The sequence below is a fragment of the Cygnus olor genome, chromosome 18, assembly GCF_009769625.2.
Source record: "Cygnus olor isolate bCygOlo1 chromosome 18, bCygOlo1.pri.v2, whole genome shotgun sequence".
NCBI lineage: Eukaryota > Metazoa > Chordata > Aves > Anseriformes > Anatidae > Cygnus > Cygnus olor.
This window is the reverse complement of record NC_049186.1, coordinates 12,417,459-12,427,362: the sequence shown is the minus strand read 5'-3', so window position 1 is coordinate 12,427,362 and position 9,904 is coordinate 12,417,459. Positions and strand designations below refer to the sequence as shown.

Sequence of the window (9,904 nt, the reverse complement as noted above, 5' to 3'; positions counted from 1 at the left end):
CCTGCCCAGCCCCTGCTGCTGGACTGGCTCCTGCCGCTGTCTGTCGAGCAGCACTTCCTCTTTCATAAATCACATTTTGCATTCTGAGCATGCGTCTCCTCTTCCATGCCATTTTTGTTTTCAGATAACCATTAGCTTAATTAATCAAGGGAAATGCATCACTCTTCTGATTGTCTGCTCTGCCAGCTAGGCTGGGATGGCGGGGAGATGCCTCCGACCAAGCCAGCCCCGTGTGGGGCTCGCCCGTGCACCCTGCAGGCTCCTGCCCCGACGCCTGCGCTCCACCAGCCCCAGCGCCCCTGCCTCTGCCCGGCCCTCGCGCCCTCCTGGCGACGTGTGGTGCTGATCAAAGCCCTCTTAAGATTCAGCACAGCTAACAGGCGAAATGCTGATTTTAATCACAGCTCACCTATTTCCACTTGCTGTCTGCGTGCACATGATGAGATTCTGGGGTCCCCAGTCCTCTCCATGGAGGCGGGTGAAAATCTCAAAACACTATTGCATGAGTTTCCATTGACTTTGAAACATCAACTGAAACAAGATGAACCCAGATGCCAGTTTTGACCTTGCCCACACTTGGAAGTTTAACAAAATAGCCATGATGAAACTGTTTTTATGGTGTAAGCTCCCAGAAGCCATTTCCACCACCACAAGAGCACGCAGAAGAGCAGACCGAACCGACATAACATCTCAGCAATGGTGCCTACATTCACGATCGTTCCACTTCCACACGGACCTCAATGGCTGTCCAAGCTAGAGAAAATGGCATCCACAAGCTGAACAGTCGCTGTTCCTCCAAATCAACTTCAAGCAACAGCCTAAGACGAGCAGGGCCACCACACCACATCTGCAAGCACAAAGTTCAGAGGAAAGTGTCCCCATGAACACCCGACCCTGCCCGGAGATGCTGTAAGGAGGAGCCCTGGTGGGGTGGGAGCAGGATGAGGCTGCAGACCATGCACTGTACCTCATGCAGACGTTGCCATTTTGTAAAGTGTTAGCCCTGTACTGTATTTTCAGTGGACTCCAGCAACTGTTAATCTAGTTCAGAGATGCCTGCAGGCCTACTTATGAAATCTGGACCATCCTGCTTTCTGGAGTTCAGTTCCTCATCTAATCACGACCCTGCCCAAAGCTGGGGATAATTCAGCTGGAGTAGCACCATCAAGCTAACAGCTAGTGCCCGCCCATCCCTGCAGCCGCCTTCCTGGCCCACATTTCCAGAAGCCTTGCAGATTTGCTGCTGCAAGTCCCGCACAGCCCCTTTTGCCTTGGCACAGCACAGGCCTCCCCCTGCCCCGCTGGCAGGGAGGGAAGCCCAGCACCAAGCCAGGCACTGAGCCATGTGCTCCTGCGGCCTCGTGGTCCTCCTGGGGGGCACCAGGAGAAAACAGGGTGCCCTTTACGTACCACAGGCTGCAAGCACTCATCTCCATGCTTTTGGGGAAAAGTCGGAGCTATTTGATGCGCTGCTCCTGTCCTGCGAGAGACGAAGCCAGCGCTGTGCCTTGGACCTGATGTTAACCTGCGAGTGCCTGCACCAGGGCCCCCCAGGCACGGCCTGCCCCCCCAGGCAAGCTGCCGTGCTGTTTGTATGCAGTAACAAATGCACTCCAGATCCTTGTAGTTTTTGTAAAGGTTTATAGTCCTTTGCAATGATTGCATGATACATTTCTCCCCCCATGACACAGCCCTCGGACCAGGAAGCGCTGCTGGCAGCTCGCGCTCCACCTACGAGCAGCTGGGCTTTGCAATCCGATCTACACTAGCTGCAGAACATCAAATGCACTTTCAACATCTCCATTTAATATTTACATTCAAGCAATTAATAATTGGAAGCTTATAGTTTAGACATTTCTAATAGCAGCAATTTCTATAATAGCTTGTTTAGCTTTAGATAACGATTTTTTTTTTGCACATAGAAACACCACATGTGTACAGTATCAAAAAATATATACCAGGGATGGTCCTGCGGGTCGTAAGGAGGGCAAGGGGACGAGACTAACAAATGCTGAATGGTTAAAAAGGAAAACAGAAAATATTCGTTTGATATAGTTTATAAGGTGATCTAGGGACTCCATAAATCTAGGCTTTATATTTCATTATATAAATACCTACAAATAAATATATTAGCACGGTCGGAGGGCGACCAGCTTTCAGCTCAAACAATACATTTCAATAACACCACGTACAAACGGGAGCAAGAATCACTCGACAAATTAGCACTGTTAAAATATAATACTATAACTCTGAGTAACTGGCAGGCCCCATCCTCGCCAGTCCCGGTGCTTGCAGGTCCCAGCGGCAGCCCCACGACCCGGGGCGGGAGCAGCAGCAGAGGACACCCCGCGTGGCAGGGACGGCCACCGCACCGCGCCCCGGTGTCCCCGCAGCCAGGGCAGGCTCTGCCGCCCCACGTGGGCTCCGGGGAGGGGGCACCAGTACCTTGGAGGGAGGCGGTGGGGCCGGCGGCCCTGGGGCAGGCAGGCGGCTCCCATGGGGAGCAGCCACCGGCCACCTCACACCGTCACATACTCCTTGAAGGTCACGGTCAGGCAGTTTGCGGTCACGTCTGTGATAATTATATTCCCAAAGAAGGGCTTGAATTCCTGCAGGGACTCGGCCTCCTCCTCCTCCTCCGCAGCCTCCCGGGGCTGCGGCGGCTCCGCAGCCGGCTTCTCAGCCGGTACCGGTGGCACCTCCGGCTTCACCTGCGCCAGGGCCGGCTCGCCCTCCGCCCGCGGCTTCACGCAGCGCAAGTCTATGGGCTCGTCCAGGTCCGAATCCAGCAGGATGACCTCTGGCTGGGCAGCGGCGGGCACCTCCGGCCGCTCAGGGCCGGGAGGGCTGAGGCAGGTGGGGGCACTGATGCTCCGGGACGTCAGGCGCTTCTTGCCCGGCTCCCGGTCCCCGTGCGGCTCCGACAGGCAGCGCTTGCGGGCGCCCGGGCTGGAGAGGTTCAGTCCCATGGAGGACGGGCTGTGCTCCCGCCCGGGGCTCAGGGACCAGGGCACGAGGTCCGGCTTGGTGGTGAGCTGCAGGGGCTGCTCCGCTGGAGGAAGGGGCAGCTCCTTGGCTGGGGGAGGTTTCCTGGGGCTCTCCTCCAGCTCCGCGGGGGGCTGCCTGCCCTCGGCCTCTGCGGCGCTCAGGGCATTGCTGCCCACCACTCTCTCCTCCCCCGGCTTCCTCCAAGCCTCCAGCTTCTCTTCCCCACCCTTCTTAGGAGTCCTCTCCTCCGTGGCCCGCTTCCGGGGTGGCTCCCCGGACTTGATCTTCACCGCCTGCATGCCGTTCTCCATGTACTTGCTCATGACGATCACGATGCGCCCGTTCTTGTTTTTGTTCTTGACGATTTTCATCTTGCCCCCGAGGCCGTTGCTCGTCACCCTGTCCCGAGGGGGGGGCCCGGTACCACTGGACAGGTTCTTCTCAGCCCCGTTCTTGCTCTCGGCAGAGAGGTTCTTGACTGGGCCCAGCAAGTTTTTGGCCGGGCCGTGCGCCCACTTGTCCGGGTGGGCGACCAAGGGGCTCTTGTTACTGTCCAAGCAGGCCTGGCTCTGCGGCTCCTTGCTGCTGGGCTGGTAATGGGGCTCGTACATCTTGGGGTCCGGCTGGTAGTGGTGGTGCTTCTTGCTGTTCAGCTGGTAGTAATACTTGCCTTTGCTGTGGGACTGGTGCTTCATGCTGCTCTCCTTGCCATTGGGCTGGTACTGGTGGTGCTTCTTGCTGTTGAGTTCATACTGGTGCTGCTGGCTCTTGCCAGAGGAGCCGAGGTCCAGCTTTGGCCTGGTGTCCACGGCAGGGTCCTGCAGCCCCGTCAGGATGTTCGAGCGGCGGGCGAAGGAGGGAAGCTGCAACGCAAAGCCAAGGGCTGAGGTCAGCCAGGGCCCTGGAGCAGGGCCCCGGTGCTCCACCGGGGGCTGCCGTGCAGCGCCCGCCCCTCCCGCGGCTCCGCTCGCCGGGCTGCAGCGCGGCACGCTCAGTGCGCCGCAGAGCCCCAGCCCGCTCCCACTTACAGGCCGTGCATTGCTCCAGACTAATGAAGCAATGAAAAGAAGAAAAGCACCCTTCAATCAGCTGTCTGGGAACGGGGACCAAACAGGGCTGCTGCTGCACAGCTTGCGAGCGGCCTGCTAATGCCGCCCAGCCGCCGGTGCCGTGGGTCCGCCCTGCAGCCCCGGGGGGGGGTGGGGGCTGCATCGTCCACCCCTGGGGCTGGGAGCTCCTGATGAGCTCAGCGCTGGGGACACGCGTCCCCACGGCGCTGCCGAGCGCCGGGCTGCACACAACGGCTCCTCTGCATGATGAAACCCGCTGAAAGCGGCTCCCTGGGGACGCGTGGCACTGCAAACAGGCTGCCCGGGAGCGCGGGGCTGGGCTCCCCCCTGCACTTACCTGCATGACGAGCGGCTTTGGCTTGGGCCCCCGCTTGCGGTATCCCATCAGCTGCTCCTGCCGCTCCCTGCGGGAACACAGAGTCAGGGTGAGGCCCGCAGCCCCCTCAGACCCCCAGGACGTGCCCACCTGTGCCCCACGCCTGCAGCCCCTGCGGTGCCAAGGACCCCATATGGGCGCAGCGGGTGGGTGTGAAGGGGAGGGGGGGGACCGGGATCTGCAGGTGCAGGGGCACTGCACGGGGTCCTGCAGGATGCGGTGGGACGGGGGCACGGCCGGGCTGCTGGGGCAGGACGCGCCTCGCGAGGCGACTTCCCCGCTGCCGCCTCCCCCCGCCGCAGCGAGGGGCTGAAGTTTACAGTTTGCGCCAAAATACTACAGGAAATAAATGCACGGAAAGAAAAAAAAAAAAAAGAAAAAAAAAAAAGCCAGTTCAAGCGCAGCAGCAGCAGCAGCAGCGCCGCCTCCTTCACTCGCAGGCATCAAATCCCCGGGCAGGCAGGAGCGCAAGGCGCGGCGTGGGGGGGGCGCGGCGCGGGGGACCTTGAACCGGAGGCGGCTCCCGGCGGCCCCGCGCCGCCCGCCCCGCCGGGGCCGCGCCCCCGGGCCCGTCCCGCGCCCGCCGCTGCCCGCCCCTGCCGCGGCCCCCGGTCGGCTCCGTGACGCATCTGCAATTGCACGGGCGGGCACGGGGCGCGGGTGCCCGCAGCCCCCCCCGGCCGGCGCCGAGCCCCCCCCCCCCCGCGGCTCACCTGTTCTGGAAGGCGATCAGCAGCCGGGGGTCCAGGATGTTCTCCTCGGGCTCCCACGTGTTGTATCTTGCGGGAGGGGAGAAGGGCAGCCGTCAGCCGCGGGGCCCGCCGGGCGGGGGCCGGGGTCCCGGGCAGGGGCGCAGCGGCCGGGGCCGGTCCCTGCCGGCGCCCCGGGCCCGTTTCGGGGCTCGCGCCCAGGGCCCGGGTCCCCGGGGAGGGGGATGGGCGAGGGAGGGAGGGGTGGGGGGGGGCACGGGGACGGAACTGTTTATTTAGCGCAGTTATTATTCCGGAGGAATTCTAAGCATGTCATGATGAAATTTTCCAAATCCCCTTTCCTGGACCCATTAAAGCGGCCCCGGCGCGGAGGAGGGACCCGGCGGCGGAGTCCGGGCGAGCAGCGCGCCCCCTCCCCCGCCGCCCCCCCCGGGCACTGTCATGCAAACCCCAAATACTCCGCAGCCCTCAGCGGCCGCCCTCGCTCCGGCGGCCGGTGCCTCCGCCTCGGCGGCGGCTCCCGGGGCAGCTCCGCCACCGCCCGCCCGCCCGCCCCGGGGCTGCGGGGCTGCGCCTTTCGTTTTGGCGATTATTCCCCCTTCCCCCCCCGCCCCCCCCCCCTTGCCCCCCCCGCTCGCTTCTGCAATATGGAGCCTGGCTCCCGAGGAGGGAAAGGGGGAAGGAGCCATTTTCTGGTGCACATCAGCCGCCGCCTGCCTGCCTCGCTCCGCGCCCGCCGCCGCCGCCGCCGGGCCCCGCCGCCGCCTCCCGCCGCCCTCGCCGGGGCCTCGCCGGGGCGCGGAGCGCGGCGGGGCCGGGGGAGCCCCACGGGCGGGCCGGGCCGGCAGCCCCCTGCCTGCCGCCCCTGCCCCGCCGCCGCTCGGTACTCACTTGGGCGACCAGCCCCTCCATTTCACCAGGTACTCCACTCTGCCCTGCGGAGCGCGGGAGGCAAAGACACGGCGTCAGCTGGCCCCGCTGCCCCCCGCTGCCCCCCGGCCACCTCCCGCCGCCCCCTCCCTCCCTCCTTCCTTCCCTCCCTCCCTCCTCACCTTTCGGATCCGCTTCTTCTCGATGCTCTCCACGGCGAAGACGTGCTCCCCCACCGCCGGCAGCTCCATGCTGCGCCCGGGAGGGGCCGGGCCGGGCCGGGCCGGGCGTCCGCGCTGCCAGCTGCAGCCGAGCCGCGCTCCGGCTCCGGCAGCTCCCGCCGCCGGCCCGACAGACACTGAGCGGCGGCCGCCGCGGCACCGCAACCCGTGCAAATCCCGGAGCGAGACGTCAGGGAGGCGGCGCCTCCCGGGCCCGGCTGCCCGTCAACGGCGGGGCCGGGGGATTGGCGCAGCCCTGCCGGGGAGCGAGGCGGGGAGGGGGCGGGCGGGGGCCGGGCGGCCGCGGGGCGGGGGGGGGGGGGCTGCGAGCGGCCCGGCCCCCCCCGCCCCACGCGTGACTCAGCACGGCCCCCACGGGCCCCGCGGCCGGCGGGGGGCGGCAGAGCCCGCGGGGCAGGTGCGCGCCCCGTGCTGCCCGGGGTGGCGGGGGGGGGGCGGGTCGGGGCCGGGGGGGGGGCAGCGGAGGGGCGCGGGATGCGGGCACCCAACCCACCCGGCCGGTGCGCGGGGGTCCCCGCGTGGGGAACGAGCCCCCGGGAAGGCTTCGCGCCCCTCCACGCCGCGGGCTGCCCTGGGCCCGGGGGCGGCAGCACCCCCGCTCCGTCCCCCCCCGGCCCGGGCTCGGGGCTCGCCGCCTCGTCCCGGGGGGCCCGGCCCGCAGCGGGAGCCGGGGGCGAGGGAGCGGCCGCGGGGCCGGCCCCCCCCGCCGGCTGCTGCTGCTCCGAGGGTCGCTGCGGCGTGGGGGCGCGTCCCGGGGGGGCCTGCGCGCTGCCACCGCTGGCGTGAGCGGGTCGAGAAGAGCGCAGCGTGGCGGGGGGGGGGGGCGTGGAGCGGCACGCGTGGCCCCGCGTGTGTCCCGCCGCGCAGGGCAGCCCCGGCCCCCGCGTGTCCGTGCCGCGGCCCCTGCCTGGAGCGCTCCGTGCGCCGCGGGCGGCCTTCCCCGGGCAGGTGGAGCGCGGCGGCTCCGGGCCTTCCCCGCGCCGCGGCACCGCGCGGGGTAGGACACGCGTGGGGCCCCTCCCGGGCGGCGCTGCCGGGGTGGGGGCCGCCGTGAGGAGCCGCCGGGCAGCCCCCAGCCCCGGCCCGGCGGGGCTCGGCCCCCGGTTCTAGGCAGCCCGGCGGCGCGGCCGACTACCGGGGCCGGGGTGGGCGGCGGCGGGCGGCGGCCCCCCGCGCTCTGCCGGCTCTGCCCACGGTGCCCGCGGCGGCGGAGCGCGGAGCCCCCGGCAACTTTCCCCGGGGTGCGGGAGCGGAGGGGCCGAGCCCGAGCGGCGCCGGGGCCCGGAGCGCCTCCGCTGCCAAGCGGCCGGCAGCCGCGGCCGGAGCCTTCCCCCGGGCCGGGAGCGCCCCGAGGAGGGTCCCCGTGCCCCCCGTCCGCAGCCCGGGCCCACCCTCCCCGGGCCCGCGGGCTCCCCGAGCCGCCGTCCCCCGGCGGGGCGGCCCCGGCGGCGGCAGCCGGCGCCCTTCGGGGGCCCTTCCCGGCCCGGAGGTGCGAGGGCACCGCGGAGGCTCCGCTGAATGTCACCGCGCCGGAGACCATAACAAAGACGCAGCCGCCGAGATCGCAGAGCCGAGCCAATAAAAAGCAAACTGATATTACAATTTTGATTTCCCTGGAGGGCCGAAGGGGCTTAATGTAAGAATTATTATCCATTGTGAACAGCAGCTGAAAGAAAGCACAGACAGGAAGATTTAAATTTTTTTTTAACTTAGCGGTTTTCCTAAGAAACATATATTCATTGAAATTTATGCCAGCGGAGTTTGTTAACCCTCCCCTTTGACATTTCAAGCTTCTCCTGTTGCCAGAGGAGACAAGCCGAGCACAAACCACTAATGCTTGCAATAAAACTAAATGCCCAGGGACGAGCGCGATTTGGTGCAATTCCGCTCCAATCTGGGTAAACGGCAAAATGTGCTCGAGGCGCGCACCGGGCGGCCCCGGGCCGGGCGCGGCGGGGAAAGCTCGGCATCTCCCGGCACGCAGCCCGAAGGGAGATAAGGAGGGCAGGAGCTGGCTGGCTGCACGCACAGATGTGTGTATTTTTTTAAAGGTGTGACCAGATACCCTTTGCATCCTTGTAGAACCTGCCTTGAGAGGAGTATGAGGTGTATGAGAAGCCGTTGATGAAATATATTGAAAAGAAAAGAGAAAAGAGAAAAGAGAAGAGAAAAAAGAAAAAAAAGAAAAGAAAAGAAAAGAAAAGAAAAGAAAAGAAAAGAAAAGAAAAGAAAAGAAAAGAAAAGAAAAAAGAAAAGAAAAGAAAAGAAAAGAAAAGAAAAAAGAAAAAAAGAAAGAAAGAAAATAAAAGAAAAAAGAAAAGAGGAGAAAAGAGAAAGAAAAATCAGAGCATCAAGGTGAAAGCAACACGGAAAACCATTATTAAAAGCATTTTAATCATTGCCTGGCTCGTGGCTCCTGCAGCTCAGCACCAGTCCCCGTCCTGTAGATTTCTGCAGGATGTTCATCTGCTTTCTGTTACCGGGCTGATTGCATATGATTCACAGTAATGATTGTAATGGTGGTGATTTTCTATCTCTTACCTTGCTCAGATAGCAGTGGTTCATGAACTGATACATCTTTCCCTTTGTCAATTCGAAAGAGGACACCTTATTTGAACCACATAAAATATCCTAAATAAAGAAAGCAGGAAACGTTTCTAACTGCTGCTTCTTCCTGGCTGGCCGGGGCACATCACAGGGATGAGACAAGAAAAAGGGTTTCCAACCAGAAGAGATGAGAGCCAACTGCTGCCTGTGGAAGCCAGAGAGAACAGTTGTTAATACCATGCATTTGTTTATTATTTGACTGTTTATAAGGCAGGTATGAGGTGCAGATGAACATTTGGTGGATATTTCTTCCCTCTGCCACACACCTGTGCAAGAATTCAGATTTCTCTTTATCGGCGGAGCATCGTCAATGCATACGCTGTTCCTTCCTCAGCTCCTTCTTCCTTCTGATGCAGTTCCTTCAGGCGGCAGGACCCCAGTTCTGGACAGGCGACGGGAGCTGGCAGCCGGGCACAGCCGTGCACACGCGCGTGCAGCGCACGTTGCTGCAAGGCCTGGGTCCTGGGTGGGGAACTGCCTGGGTGCAGCTGTAAGACAAAACCTCTAACAGCCTGAGACAGATGGGCTTCCTGCAGGTGCTAGGAAGCATACCAAGGCAATTTCCCCTCAAATATTTGCTGGCCATGTTCCCTCCTACTACCCAGAGCTGATGTCTGTCTCGGTTTATTCTTTCCATCATTATTTATAAACTTCTTACCCTGGAGACAGAGCCAGCTCTGTGGCAGTGCCTCACTTGGGGCTGAGTTCTGCCTCTCTAAAATGCAAGATGCTCCGTTTCCCCTCTCCTCTTACGCCAGTAGCTCCTGCAGGCCTGCTGTATGTTTGCTATCGAGCTGCACTGATTACACACGCCATCATTTCTGATGTTGCTCATTAGTCTATATCATTATTAGCAATTCAAACCAGCAATTCTTTTTCAGCTGTAATCCCCTAATTCCATCAAGAAGACTCCAAGGCTGCAGTTTGGGCTCTCAGCTTTTCCTCCCGCCTGCCCCGGAAGGGCCAGCGGCACCTCCTGCAGCCCAAACCGGCTGGGAGCACGCTGGGCTGAGCACTAAATAATAACAGAAAGTTAATTCA

The 9,904-nt window shown here is 62.9% G+C and overlaps 1 protein-coding gene across 1 annotated transcript; it reads right to left on the bottom strand.

Moving 5' to 3' along the window:
• Positions 1–1,624: 1,624 nt before the first annotated feature.
• On the bottom strand, positions 1,625–6,460 carry CBX4 (chromobox 4). Its single transcript, XM_040530352.1, has 5 exons — positions 6,197–6,460; positions 6,036–6,079; positions 5,148–5,213; positions 4,396–4,462; positions 1,625–3,851 (listed from the first exon to the last, which is right to left on the bottom strand). Exons 1-5 carry the CDS (start codon positions 6,263–6,265, stop codon positions 2,520–2,522), a joined length of 1,578 nt encoding a protein of 525 aa, XP_040386286.1. The 5' UTR covers positions 6,266–6,460; the 3' UTR covers positions 1,625–2,519.
• Between the last annotated feature and the right edge of the window lie 3,444 nt (positions 6,461–9,904).

Bases quoted from the DNA above. Each gene is read 5' to 3' on its own strand.
- CBX4 (XM_040530352.1), bottom strand. From the start codon at position 6,265: ATGGAGCTGCCGGCGGTGGGGGAGCACGTCTTCGCCGTGGAGAGCATC. The intron at 5,214-6,035 runs GTGAGTACCGAG...CCCTCCCGCAAG, and splicing joins TGGAGGGGCTGGTCGCCCAA to ATACAACACGTGGGAGCCCG. The intron at 3,852-4,395 runs GTAAGTGCAGGG...TTTGCGTTGCAG, and splicing joins CAAAGCCGCTCGTCATGCAG to CTTCCCTCCTTCGCCCGCCG.